This window comes from Astyanax mexicanus, chromosome 2, assembly GCF_023375975.1.
Source record: "Astyanax mexicanus isolate ESR-SI-001 chromosome 2, AstMex3_surface, whole genome shotgun sequence".
Taxonomy (NCBI): domain Eukaryota; kingdom Metazoa; phylum Chordata; class Actinopteri; order Characiformes; family Acestrorhamphidae; genus Astyanax; species Astyanax mexicanus.
In genome coordinates, this window is record NC_064409.1 from 1694165 (window position 1) to 1709305 (window position 15141).

The 15141-nt window shown below is 36.1% G+C and overlaps 1 protein-coding gene across 5 annotated transcripts in view; it reads left to right on the top strand.

Moving 5' to 3' along the window:
- The window catches only part of cacna1c (calcium channel, voltage-dependent, L type, alpha 1C subunit), a 326406-nt gene extending 319307 nt beyond the window's left edge, over nt 1-7099 (top strand). For all 5 annotated transcript variants that reach the window (XM_049473023.1, XM_049473030.1, XM_049473038.1 and 2 more), the window contains 2 exons: nt 1605-1934; nt 2372-7099. In XM_049473023.1, the coding sequence (XP_049328980.1) occupies nt 1605-1934; nt 2372-2737 (696 nt within the window). In that variant the 3' untranslated portion in view covers nt 2738-7099. The remainder of the gene's footprint in view (nt 1-1604; nt 1935-2371) is intronic.
- Nucleotides 7100-15141: the final 8042 nt, after the last annotated feature.

Here is a 15141-nt window from a genome sequence, read left to right on the forward strand (position 1 = left end):
CAGTTAAAATAGTTTCATAGTTGCTGTAAGCTCTGCATTATTGCCCATTTCAGTCAAAATTGTGAAAATCTAAGTATATTGTAAATAAACCTAGATTTTTTAAGAATTAAAGTTTTGTTCACTTCGGTGCCCAAGCGGCAAAACCTGCGGAATTACAGAAATTCAGCTTAAAATACCCTATTTTAACAGGTATTTATATACAATTAAGCTTTTATTTTAATAATAACAGCCCTTAATCTGATATTGGTGGTTGATAATGTGTATAATAATGCATATTTTTGAATTGCTGGGCTTATTTATTTGTGCAACCAAGTCTTTGTCCGCACCGTCTATTGGAGACATGGCTTGGCGTTTCTTCACTGTGCCCCCCAGTGGTGTATAATGACATCACATTTGGTTTGTATTTGGCTTGTAAGCGCTGCTTAGGCTAGGCTACCTGTATGTAGCAAAGTAATACATGGAGAGCTTTGGTTACAGTGCATTACCGGCTGATAAGGGTACTCATAGAACACCTCTTAGTCAATCACATTGCAGAGTCGGAACTAACTGTGGTATAACTAATATTATTAATATTTACTAATGCATGAAAAATAATATTTATGGAGATTACTACAGTATACAGGCCATTCCACCAAATTAAACATATTTAATAACACAAATATTTAACTATTCAAAACATGTGTTGGTCAAACTCAGCTTTACTTAATTTTTTACAAGGTTTCTTAGCCAAACTCTTGTGACATTTAAAGAGCATGTTTGAAGGCAAGTCCACTAATTTCTTTGATTTTCTCTCAAGAAAGTCTTTATTTTAAAGAAATTGATATTTATGACAAAAAATCACTCCTGTTACTGGCACTGATTTCTGTTACTGGAACTCATTCCTGTTACTTTTTATGTTTTGAGTAACAGGACTGAAAATAACAGGAATAAGTTTATTAAGTTTATAAGCATATAATTCGCAAAAACATGAACAATGAGCACATTCTACTGATTTTACCAAAAAGTGTATTTTAAAAATAAACCAATGAGATCTAAGTATTAATTTAGGTAACAGGACTGAGTGTTGAGATTGAGCTCCTTACTTACTCCTACTTGCTTAATTCTGGTCTTCCCATGATCCTCAGAGAAAGCAGCTGATGATGTCACTTCCTGTTGTAGATGTAACTTCCTGTTGTAGAATGTTCCAGATGGGGTACAGTGTTACGGTAACAGGACTGAGTGTTGAGACTGAGCTCCTTACTTACTCCTACTTACTTAATTGTGGTGTTCCCATGATCTTCAGAAGAACCAGCTGATGATGTCACTTCCTGTTGTAGATGTGACTTCCTGTTGTAGAATGTTCCAGATGTTTCAGATGGGGTACAGTGTTACAGTAACAGGACTGAGTGTTGAGACTGAGCTCCTTACTTACTCCTACTTACTTAATTCTGGTCTTCCCATGATCCTCAGAGGAACCAGCTGATGATGTAACTTCCTGTTGTAGAATGTTCTAGATGTTTCAGATGTTGTACAGTGTTACAGTAACAGGACTGAGTGTGTATTTGAGTTGTTTTACAGTATCTCACTGGGTTTTTGGTTCTGTTCGCTCACACACTTCCCCGCAGGCACTGGCTGTAGCAGGATTGAGTCCCTTGTTGAGAAGAAGTCATTCTCCGACCCTCTTCACTCGTCTGTGTTCCACACCTCCTGCCAGTCCGGGGGGGCTGTGCGATCAGCCCGTACCCTCGCTGAGACTGCAGGGAACCAGTTCTTACGAGAAGCTCAACAGCAGCCTCCCGTCGGTGAACTGTGGGCCGTGCAGCAGCGACAGCAACGGCAACGACACCCGGAGCTCCCGGAGAGCGCTGCGCCCCGTCTCTCTAACAGTGCCCTCCGTAACATGCAAAGAGACCGGCCTGCACTCACACGGCAGCGCTGGCAGTCTTGTAGAAGCGGTGAGGAAAACTCAATATATGTTTGAGCAAAATAACCATTGTGGTTTCATTCTATATTCAACTTTTACATCAACAATAAACAGAATAGTAAATAAAATAACATTGCTGTTCCCGTAAATAAATGAGCTGCTGGAGCTCCTTCACAGCGTCAACCAGCAGCTCAGTTTCCTCTGCTGAGAAGCGTTTGTTTGTTGAACACGTCCAGGTAGCTGCATCGTTAAAATAGCAATCTTTTCCCGTTGTTACGATAGCAAAGACACACTGACACGCTCTAAGTCAAGCATGCACGATGCACGGTTGAGAGCTCATGTAAAGATCACTCAAATAGTGAATAATGAATGTTAGAAATAATGCTGCAATAAGTAATAAGTAGTAAATTGTCACTCTCTCTCTACTTCTCTCTTTCTCTCTCTGTCTCTCTCTCTCTCTTCTCTCAGGTGTTGATATCTGAGGGACTGGGTTGCTATGCACAGGACCCCTCCTTCATTGCAGTGGCGAAGCAGGAGCTCGCAGACGCCTGCGACATGACAATGGAGGAGATGGAGAACGCGGCGGATAACATACTAAACGCCAACGGACCTCCCAGCCCTAACGGCAACCTTCTGCCCTATATGCACTGCAGGGACACCGGCAGCCAGGAAACGCCGCGGCGGCGCTCCCGAGCCGAGGAGACCGAGGAGCTGCTGAGGAGCGGCCTGGAGGACAACGAGACGGGGGCGGGGGGGCTGCGGGCGGCTGGGGGGAGTCAAAGGAACAGCGGGCTGATGGAGGACGAGGACATGGAGTGCGTGACCAGCTTGTAGGGAATAACATCAGCACGGAGGACGTCCTCCGTCTCGCCCGACGCTCTCGTTCTCGCACCGGTTCCCTCGCTGCGTCCGGGGACGCCGGCGGCCTCTAGTCGGAACAGTCTCTCTCTTTCAAACCTGTATTTATCGTAGGAGCATAATGCAATTCGTCTTAGCCGAAACCGATTCTTTAATTTCCTAATTTTCTCTTTCTCTTATTTTTCTTTCTCTTTTTTTAAGGTGCGAATGGCTGTGAGCAAATGTGTGCGCGCGTGTTCGTGGGCGCGCGACGTGACGTGAGAGAGTGCGAGAGTGAACGCGAGAGAAAGTATCTAAAGTGCCTCACAGTTCTTAGAACTTTGACTGAGAGATAGACGTAAAGATGCAAAGACAAAAAAAGACTTTCGACAACACAGAAACACAAAAAAAAGTAGGACTCTACTTTGTCACTCTTTTTTTGTCGTACACACTCTTTTCTCTCGTCGCTTCATCGTTAAGGTTTCATCAGGCCGCCTGCGAGGGCCCGGCGGGGGCCGTGCGAGTTCACGCCGGTCCGTCTTCGGGTCGGAGACGACGCCGCGGAGCAGAAGCAGCTTCTGGTTCCTCTCCTCTCCTCTTGCTTGCGTTGTTCGACGTGCAGAGCGGTGGTTCTAAGCACCGGCGTCCTCCAGCAGGCTGTCGGTGTGGGGTTTTATTTTTTAAAGTAAAGTAAAGTGAAGCGAGCGCTGGGAAGAGAAGCGTACAGCGGAGAGACTACAAAAAGTGCAGGAGTTAAGAGCTTTGTGCAGCTGTGCTACAAGTCTCCTCTCGACTTCTTCTTCCTCTGTTCAGCTGACCACTAAAAGGAGGAGGCCTGCATCCCAGCCCACCATATACCTCGACTTGTCTCGACTCGTTACTTTGATTTACTTTACTTTTGAATTGTTTGAACTGTTTTTAATCGTTTTCTTGGAATTGCTTTTTGGCATTGATTCTTTTGTTTTTTCTTTAGGTTTTTATTTTTGTAGATTTTTGTAGGCCAGTTCTAAAGCTCACCCTGTGGTGGTGATGGTGGTGGTGGTGATGGTGTGATTCTGAGAACAGTAGGAGGAGATTAAGCTTGAAGAAAACAAGGAAACATAAAGAGATATCTCCTCCACAGTGGGCTGGGGGAACGGTTCAGGCCGAGAATCTGTTTCTGTGTCGGCGCATGCTGTATTTGATAAAATTAACAGTATATATTTTTTTTGCATTAAAAAAAGATCTACTTTAATTTCTTTTTCTTTCCTAAGGCCAGCCTTTTGCCAGTATTGCATTTTTGCAATTTATCCTGATTTGCAAAGAGAGTGCACTCTCACCCCCCGTTTCTTTTCATTTGTATTAGTTTTTATTTTATTTTATTTTATTTGTTTGTTCCGGATGGGAGTTGAACATGATGTTAAATATCCTAAACGCATAGCATGGTGGAGTGTCTCTGCCGGGGTCGCAGCACCTCTGACAGGTTTTAAACTGTATTTATTTATTTATTTCTCCCAGAGAGAGGACGTGTGCTCAGTGGGGATGCTCTCTATTGTTGCGTTCAGGTAAATCATAAGGTAGCAGAAGCGTGCTGACGTCCTGCTCAGCCGGAGGTACCGAAGGCGGACATGCTTCCAAGGCTTTCGTTCTTATTGCTGCTCTCGTGTTGGTCGACCGATGGTCCGATGGAGTCAAACTACTGAAGTAGCCGGACGGCTCAAACTGCCAAAACGCTTTTTATTTGATACGGTGTGACTTTCACAGCTTAACTGTTCTCGCAGTTAACGTAGAACCACTTAAAAAAAAAAAAAAAGGATCCTCCTCTCCCACGAGCAGGGAGAGAATACTGCTAAACTAATCATGACGTTAAAAATAAAAGGTGCACTTTGGGGAGAGATAGGAGCGAAGAGAAAAAAAAAAACATTTATTTATTCAGGGACATCTGGGTAGCCTATCATTTAAGACACTCTTTCTAATGTAGTTTACACAGGGCTAAATATATCATCATTAAAAGTCACGGTTAGATTATACATTATTATGATTATGATTATGGTTATTATTATTATTATTACTGTTATTATGATTATGATTATGGTTGTTGTTGCTGTTGTCTGAACTATTTTGCTTGGTTTAGCAGTGTATGCATGCATTCATACAATCACACAAGACACATACTCAGAGAGGAAGAATTTTAGCGAACTATTATGCAAATAAGAAAATAAGGTTGTTCAGATGTTCTAGGTTATATTATTGTTACGTGAGCCAGAACGACGCGTGTGCTTCTGAAGACTTTTCAATTTGACGATCGTGAGAACTGATAGCGTACTTTGATAGCGGACTCTTTATTAACTCCATGACTCTTTACCACGGCGATAAAGGAGGTTATGTCACTGCTTTGCATTCTGGGTATCGGTAAATTTGGTTATAATTATTATAGCTTTGGGTAGGTGAGTTGAGCGTCAGTCTCTTTTTTAATTTTGTTCTGGTTTGTTTTAGTTTCCCAGATTGAAACTTAGCTGAGATGTTTGTTGCAATACTGTGTGTGTGTGTGTTTAAGTGTGTGTTAAAGTGTGTGTGTGTGCTTCATACCAGGCTTCTTAAATTTAACTCAATCGAACATTTAGTGCCCTATTTTAAACCCCACCTATATATATTTATATTATTATTGTTATTATTATCATGCCTTCCACCTGCCTTGTTTAAATAGCAACAGAGCTCATGAATATTCGTATCTACACTGATGGGCGTGGTGTTCTGGAAATGAGGTGTGTTCTTGACAAAGAAAAACACAGGAGCTCCACTGACTGAATACAACCTAGACAGACGCCAACAGTCAGACGTTCATCGCTATCTTGGCAGCACAAACCCAACTTTTACATCAACAATAAACAGAATACTAAATTAAATAACATTGGCGAATGCTGAGAAGCGTTTGTTGAACACGTCCAGGTAGCTGCACCCTTAAAATAGCAATCCGCCAAAGTCAGAGCTCACCTGGTTCTTAAAGGGAATGATGAGCAAGTGACACGCTGTACTTTTCCCGACGTTATGATAGCGAAGACACACTGATACTGACCCTAAATCATATTTGACTGCTCGTTTATAGATCTCCTACACAAAGCCCTTAGTCGCTTTTCAAGATTCTTCTGTTTTATGACTTTTAGTTCAATTTAAAGTGTTTCTCACCTGCTGAAAGTGAACAAACGTACTGTTCTCCACTTTAAATGAAAGAAAGGAAAAAGAGAAGTTTATGGGAAAACCTAAAATAAAGACATGTAGCTGAATATCCTCCCAAAGCCACCGCATCAGTCCCTCCCCCCGATCCTGACCATTAGTTTTCTCTTTTACACAATGTGCCATGTGTTACGCTAGGCCACGACTGTGCGTGGAACATGAGAGAGAGAGAGAGAGAGAGAGAGAGAGAGCACGCGAGAGAGAGAGAGAGAGAGAGAGAGAGAGAGAGAGAGAGAGAGCGAGAGCACGCAAGAGTATGGAGAGAGTGCGCGTCTGGTTCGTGGCCCATGTGTGTGCAGTATATATGCAGAATGCACAGATGATTATGTGGATGTGTGCCTGCATACCACAAGATATGCAAAAACAATGCAATAACAACTATGACTGTATACTAGAATTAAAAAAAAGAAATATAGCTGTAAAAAATATAGATATAATATATTCAGTTATATACAGTTGTTGTGTATTACGTTACAGATCTTTACATTTAAAAAAGAAACCTGTTATACTTGAAATCAGGTGCATTTCAGTATTTTCAGTACAAAACTATATATGTACATATATATGTATATATGTACATATATAGTGCCAGATTTGGTTTAAGTTTGTTCTCTCTCTCTTTCTCTGTTTTTCTCTCTCTCTTTTCAATCTTTTTTTTTTTTTGCTTTAGTTTATTTACTTTTTTTCGATAACTAGGTGCACAAGTCATTTAAAGGTGCATGAAGTTCATTTTAGCATCTCTTCTATTTTCATATTTCTTTTATTTTTTGATTTTCATCCTGAACAGAAGTTCTGATTGCTGACGGAGCTGAAGATAAATGTTTTATTTTTATTCAGATTAAAGTGTGTAAATAAGGGAGGAGGGAGAAGTGTGTGTTGCTGTTATAGAAAGCGTTATAGGATGTACGTGGCGTAAAGCTGATTTTGCATATCTTGTGTTCATCCAGTTCATCCAGTTGAAAAGTGGCTGTATATAAACTCAGACCAGCATTTCTCTCTTTTCACCTCTGTGTTAAATCCATTAAATCCACACCAAACTTTTTTTTTTTTTTTGGTTCTTTCTCTTCTTCTACTCTTGAGGAATCTGAGCAGAAATATCAGCGAGAGTGTGTATACATATATACATTTATATATATATATATATATTGCCAATGTCTCATAAAAAGATAAAAAGGTGTGAATCATGTGGGATACCAGGATTCAGAGCTTAGATCAGGCCTAAAACATACATATAGCCAGACCCGCCCCGATCCGCCCCATAAACTGTCATTATGAGCCCCATTTAAACCCCACATATTTTTTAGTAAGTAAAGCCTTAAAACTGAGCTTTAGAAAAACATTTTCAGGATGTTTAAATGAGAAAAATCTGTTCAGAATGATGTTAATTGACATTGCAACACCGAAGAAGCATAGACCTATTATTTAATACAAATGTTTATTACAAACAGATCTCAAAATGATGTCTAAATGACTTTCCTCTAATCTAATATAACTTAGCAAGGTTTCATAATAGAAAATAATTTCTAAATGAAGTACAAAAACACAAAAAAAACGTAATAAGGCAATGCACAGTGCTGCAACACAAATAAATTTGCAATTGATAAATTGCTATATTGTGATTATCACACTATAGCTTTATATAAAATAAAAATAGCATTAAAAAACAGACGCCTACGTCCCTACGTTCCTTTGCTACACCAATAAGTGTCCTGCCCCATCGTTTTAATAGGAATAACCTTATATGTCTCTCTGTAATGTATTAATATCCTTATAAAAAAACATTTTATTCCAAATAATTTGAGCAATCTCTATTGCTCAATTGGCAGATTATTTTATAAGTTATGTCACTAAAGAAAAATATCCAAAAGTGAGATACAAGGTTTTTTATGTGGCAGTGACAATATACATATATATATATATATATATATATATATATATATATATATATATATATATATATATATATATATATATATATATATATATATATATATTAAACTCCTAAGACCTTAACTCTTGAATGGCATGCATTTTTTATTTCTCTTTGCTATTTGGGCACCTGATTAGTGTAAAAACAAAGAATTATCTTTTTACGTGGTGTAGTTTCAATAAAAAAAAATCGACATAGTCCACATATGAGGACTTTAGTTTTATATTTCGATAAAACACTAGCATTGTTTATTTTTCCTGAGTGCAAAACAAAAGTAGAAACAACTTCTTCAATTTTTCCCCTTTAAGCAATATGGCTCATTTGAAGTGTTGCTTAAAACATTTATTGTATTTACTGTTCATTTCAATTTCTAAACAAAAAATTGAAACTGTAAGGTGTTAAACTCTTCTGCCACCACTAGGTGACAGTATTTTGGCCTCATACGAGGACACCAGGCCTTTGTAGAGCAAAATGTACTGTTGTGGTCTAGACCAAGGTTATAATAGTTTTGAATTTTTAATTATAGTTCAATTAATTTATAGTTTATTTTGTTTTGACCTTTCCTCTTCTAATTCAATTAGTTTTAATTCGTTTTTATTTCTTGATAAATGCTTAGTTTTAGTATTAGTTTCAGTTTTTATTTATACTTAGTTTTATAGTTATTTGTGAGGCGATTCAAAACAGTATTGTGTAATAAAAACTCGACAAAGTAAACCATTAACAAATAATAAAATAGTCAGTAGACCAGAACACACATTAACTTAAAACGCACCAGGGAGAAAAACATAAATACACATATATACAATGGTTTACTCATTTTCACCAAAATTAAATAAATTAACAAACAAGAAAAAAAACATATTTTCTATAATTCTATAATTTCTATCATTTTAGTTAGATTTAGTTAGTTTTCTAAACACTCAATTCAGTTCCAGTTAGTTACTGTTTTTTTTTTAATACCATTTTTATTAGTTTCAGTTAAAAAAAAGATTTCTTTTACTTTCAGTTTTCGTTATTTCATTCAACCTTGGTCTACACCACCGAAAATGTGATGTCCACATATGTGGACGCCAGGTCTTAGGAGAATAATTTATAAATATATATATAAACATTTATATACACTCTCGCTGATATTTAAGTGAGAATTTCTATACACATATATAAAGTAAAGTCTACAGAATTATAGAATAAGTGATGGAGTTTAGTAGAGTCTACGGTTTGAATTGTGGCCCCGGTGTTGAGCGAACGCTTGCTGCTTGTTTTGGGACTTTTATTTTGAATTACTGAGATACGGAGGGATATTAGAAATTCTATGGTCAATCCTTAGTTTGCTTGTTTCACGTGAACACACACACACACACATATATTCTCACCTCATATTTTTACCCTGGCCATTTCTACACAAAAATATAAATACACAAATTAATACAAATATTAATAAAGCTGTCAATTCTGAAATGATTAAAACTTTGAAAAATGACTTTGAAAACCAAATAAAACCTTGTTTAAATAAAAAGATTGTTTAGTTTGTAAAAGTAAAGGAATGTAGACGAGTGGATTTCCAGATTTTGCTTTGTTTGAATGTTGGCGCTGGGAATAAGCATGACCCCGTGTGGAAGTATTGATCGGTATTGATCTGTATTTATCGGTATTGATCGGTATTGGATGCTGGAATAGGTTGATCTAAATGATGCATGTTATAAATCAACAAATACTCATGTAGCAACTTGGGTTTAGGGATGAAATTGTAACAAAAACTAAATATTTTGGCTATTAGACACTTTCCCATTTTCTATATATGTGCATAAGTTCTATTTTTCAGAATTTCAGATGCATAAAGTATAGTAAAAAAAAAATCCATGAGTGTGCTTCATTTTGTATATATTTTTGGATACGTTCATTTATAGTATTATTTAGAATAATGAGACTCTATGAGATTTACGGTGACATTGGAATTATATTAAAATGAGCAGATAATTGTTTGAAATTAATCATCTTTGGATGATTGGATCGAGGTTCAGATTTTTTTTTTACCTAAATTTTACGAAACTCTGTTTGTGCTTCAGATAAGCTGAATGTTTATACATGCTAAAATCATAATCAGCTTTTTGTTTATATTACTGCATGTATTGGCCATTTTATAAGTCTGTACAAAAACAGTACAGTCAGAAAGTGGTTGGAAAGCCTTGAAAATAAAGAATTTCAAAGAATAAGAAGGATTTTAAATTAGAATTTTGAAGAATTTATGAAAAATATATTAAACATACATGTTTATACTTAATAATAAAGAATATTCGGGAACACTTTCTATGAATGTCATCTCTATAAGACTTTATAAACATACTCATAACACATTATAATGCATTCTTAAGGCAAGAAACTCAGTCCCTACTTGCAGACTGTATTATGACTAAAAAAGCTTCCAACTTATAAACACACCCTCAATAATCCTATAAATATATTTTCAACCACTCATAAATTATTCTCGTCTTGAATATAATATTAGTTATAGTCAATTGTAATGTATTATAACAGGTCTTTGTGCGCTCTAAGTAAAGTGACAGACTTTCATTGTGGGACTACATTATTATTGATATATATGCACTATTTTAACATATATATTATAAGCCCAGCTTATAATGTATTATGATCAGTCATAATGCTTAATAAACATGGCTATAATGGGTTATGCATTTTTATAAATATGTATAGCCATGTTTATAATGCCTTATGAATGCATTATTATATGATATGAATGTGTTTATAGAGTCTAATAGAGATGACATTCATAGAAAGTGTTACAGAATATTCCTATTGGTGCATCCTTAAGTATTATCTACAGTATTTAGATGGAAGAAAGGAAGATGAAAGGAAGTGAATGTCTGCAGTATTTTAAATAATATTACATCTAGTTGCATCTAGTTGCTTTAATAATATATAAAATATATTATATGTAATTATTATTTAAACCTCTAAATCTTTTAAGGTGGTCTGTATGGAATTAATTGAATTAATTATTGGCCTATATTACCTATATATATTTTTATACTGAGCGCTGAGCGTGTCGGGGACGAGCGTACAGAGCATGTAGAGCGGAGAGATCCGGTGATTAAAGTGTTTTAGAGATGGGAGATACTGAATATTAAATTGTATTAAATATTATTTTTGTGTTATTTGACTATCAGAACTGAATCTGCGCTTTAAAGAGGCTGTGTTATGACTGCAAAGGCATGAAGAGCGACGTCTCTCGGACTGAAGGGAATGTATTAACACTTTAATTCACTTGTGGGGTATATATTTAAATACTTTAAATATTCAAATACTTGTAATACTTTGTAATGTATTTCCTTCCTGCATCTCAGATTATCAGATATGGATTATTTGTGTAAAGACCTGCGTGAAGATCTAAAAGAAGGGATTTTAATGGGAGATTTTAATCAGTTTAGCTTTAAAGAGATACAGGAATTTATATAATTTATGTATAATGTATAATTATACTGCAGGATGCTCCAAAAATATAATTATAATTATTATGGTTAATAAATACAGCTCTGAAAAAAAAATAAGAGAGCACTTCTCATTTAGAGCATTTATTTACAAAAGCTTGCCAAATATATAAAAAATATATAAAAACATTTATAAAAGAAAACAAGTTCATATTCATTCGCTCTCAAGTTTTAAGAATTCAGAAATCAATATTTGGTGGAATAATCCTGGTTTTTAATCACAGTTTTTTTTTCATGCATCTTGGCATCATGTTCTCCTCCACCAGTCTTACACACTGCTTTTGGATAACTTTATGCTGCTTTACTCCTGGTGTAAAAATTCAAGCAGTTCAGTTTGGTGGTTTGATGGTTTGTGATCATCCATCTTCCTCTTGATAATATTCTAAAAGTTTTTAATTTGATAAAATCAAAGAAACTCATAATTTTTAAGTGCTCTCTTATTTTTATTTTATTTTTTTTCCAGAGCTGTATATTAGAAAGGTTTGGCTGGATTTACTTGGAAACACAAAGTATTTTTTTATCAGTGCTCTGGACGGCGTGTGAGCGTGAATGTACGGTCTGTTTAAAAATAGAAAGCTCTCGTTTTTTGGTTTTCTTTTGTTTTGTGTGTATTAATGATATATTATGCATATTTATATTTATATTTATATTTATCAGACCAAATTACCTTGGGTTTATTGGGATTATTATCTTGGACTCAATCTAAGTTTCAATCTTCGATGTTCATATAAATGAAGGAAGAGTATTTTGTGTATTTTATCTAATATACATATATATAAAATATATAATGGCCACAGATGTGAGCCAGTGTATAAGAAGGGCATGCATAGGGGTGATGCAGGATGGTGATGATATATATACATATATATACACATATAGATAAAATATATATTTATTATATATTGGATAGGTGAATGTGGAACGTATGCAAGTTTGGTGGATGAATAAATAATAAAGTACGCTCTGTATCTCGGATGATCTCAGACAGAAAAAAGGACAGGCAGGTGGCGCCCTCACTGCTAAACGCTAAGATAACTTGTTAAGATAAGAGTTTAACGCATGATCTTTTTATGTAGCACATCTCTTTTAACTCTCTTGACATCCTTCTTCAAACGACTGTTAATTTGATATTATCATCAGCTAAAAAAGTGAGTGAATTAATTGAGGAAAAAGAAAAATGCAGATGTGGTGGTGTTATAGCTCTAATAATGCAATAATGATCAGTGTCTGCAGAAGCCATCACTGTTTGCACATTTAAAAGCATATTTATTTGAGATCTTCGTTATTCGGCATCCATTATATATGAGACGTATCGATGTGTAAATATTCACTGATTGATTTATTGATTGATTGATTTATTGATTGATTTATTGATTTGCTCTGCCCACGACGCAGATTCTGCCGTATGCATTCAACAACAAAAAAAAGCTAGCTGATAGATTATTATGATTATTATGATGATGATGCACCATTTCTGCTTCTGTCTCATTGCAGGTATATTAATATATATATATAAATATATATTAATATTAGTTATAAGCTATTTTTATAGGCCTCATGCTTGATCCGCTATGGAGCTTTAAGAGATCTCCACACAAACACACACAGTTCTATTAAAGAAGGAGGAAGGAAGGAGGGTTTTCCAGCACCGCCGTTGCTTTAACCTCCAGATCAACCCAGCAGATGTAGCACCAAAGAGCTGGAGGAGGAGCTGGAGGTGTGTGAGGATGGAGTTCAGGAAGTTCTGGAAGTTCAGGAAGTTCTGGAGTTGAGGAGCAGTGTGGTAGAAGTTGCCTTGAATTGATTACGTCTTCAGAAATCTGTGATTCGTCTTTAGGTCTAGCTCGAGGTCGAGTGGCTCCTTTGCCTGTTGATTCTTTTATTTTTAATTTAATTATTTTAAATAAACTGTTCCATTGTTTAATTTCTTTATTAATAGTGTCTGTGAATTGGGAGAGTCTTGGGTTTCACCCCCTGTGATGATAAAAATGATTTATTCTATTGGTAAAACATACAATACTATGAGTATGGTACAGTTTGGTATGGTTCGATATGGTACGATGCTCATTTGAGCCTCTTTTCTTGCCGTATGTTCTACAAGAAATGAAGAACTGAGGCTACGTTCACATTACTACCAGCCACGATGCTCAAATCAGATTTTTTTTTGCTCGTATTGAAGTGAAGATACTGTATAAACGCCTCCTTCTTCACCAACAACGTAAAACAACAAAAACCCTCATATTAGAGAGAGGAGAGACTCGTAGCTTTATAAAGGGAAATGGATGAGTTAGCAGCTCATGTGTGGAGCATCTTTTGCTGGAGTGGAGAAACAGGAAACAGCTGCTCTGAAGGTGAAAAAGGGACAGGTGGTTTGCTTTTGCTGTTTTTTTGCAGCTATAGCTGCACAGCTGCACCAAGAGATACAGTGTGGGTACGAGAGAAAAGCATGTAGCGTTAATGCTAATGCTAATGCTAATGCAAATGCGTAAAAGCATGAATTCTGATTTCATGATTCGACCGTTCACATTCATGTCGCATGTATCTGATTTAGGACCACAAATGAAAAAATCAGATCTGAGCCACATTGAGCAAAAAATCCGATTTGAATCACTTCAGCCTGATAATGTGAACGTAACCTGAGATTTTTTTTTATTTGGAGCGATCGATTAAAGCCTGCAAAAAGCCAAACAAAGTCAAAGTCAAAGTGGTTTTTATTGTCATTTCAGCTATATACAGAGTACACAGTGAAACGAAACAACGTTCCTCCAGGGACCATGGTGCACATAAACACAGTGTAGACAGAACAACAGTGCAACAGTACAAAAGTGCAGACAGACAATACAACACAATACAGACAAAGAATAATAAATAACAAGACAGTGTGCAAATTATGCAGTGTGCAAAAAGTGTGCAAAAAAGACCAGTGAGGTAGTAATTACCTCTATTACACAGTGTGCAATAGAGTCCAGTGAGGTAGTAGGGTTGAGTTCCCACTGTTGAGTTCATCTTTATCACACTTAAACGAGCCCCGTCACGCGGGCACATCTCACATAATCACGTTTTTCTGTTTTATCAGGAAAACCACTTGGGTAGCTTGTGTGTGTAATTCAGATTATAGCGGCGCGAATGGAGACGTAGTTTAGCGTTATTTATAAGGTTAAAAAGCTGATTTCAATTTTAGAATGTATATTGCGTTTCTCGCTAGTTTCTGGAGGCGAGAGGCTCCGCCTCCACAGGTCCAGAGGCCAATCCGGTTTTAGGGTGTTCTCACTGAGAAATGTCCACCATTCCCTCCTCTACATTTAAAACTCTTTTCATTTGATTCATTCTTTCATTTAGTTTTTCAAAAGGGAATATGAATATGATAAGTCAGAATATTCAATCACTTTTCTACTCCTATTTTCAAAAAAAAAAATTCTATAGAAAAGCAAACAAAAATTGTAACAAAATATTTGTAAATAAGTGATGTACAGTTTGTATCTGTAACCGTCAGCCTGTCTTTGGTGACAGAGTGTGTCTTGCATATAACGCACGCTATCAGTAAAATAAATTTATATATATATATATATATATATATATATATATATATATATATATATATATATATATATATATATATATATATAATAGACTTTATGGTCCTTGAAAGCAAGTTTTAATCTCTGATGTACTGATGTATATTCCTGTAACATTGCATTTTTATCTGAGGAATGATGTTATTAAAGAAATTGCAAATAAATTGAATTTTCTAT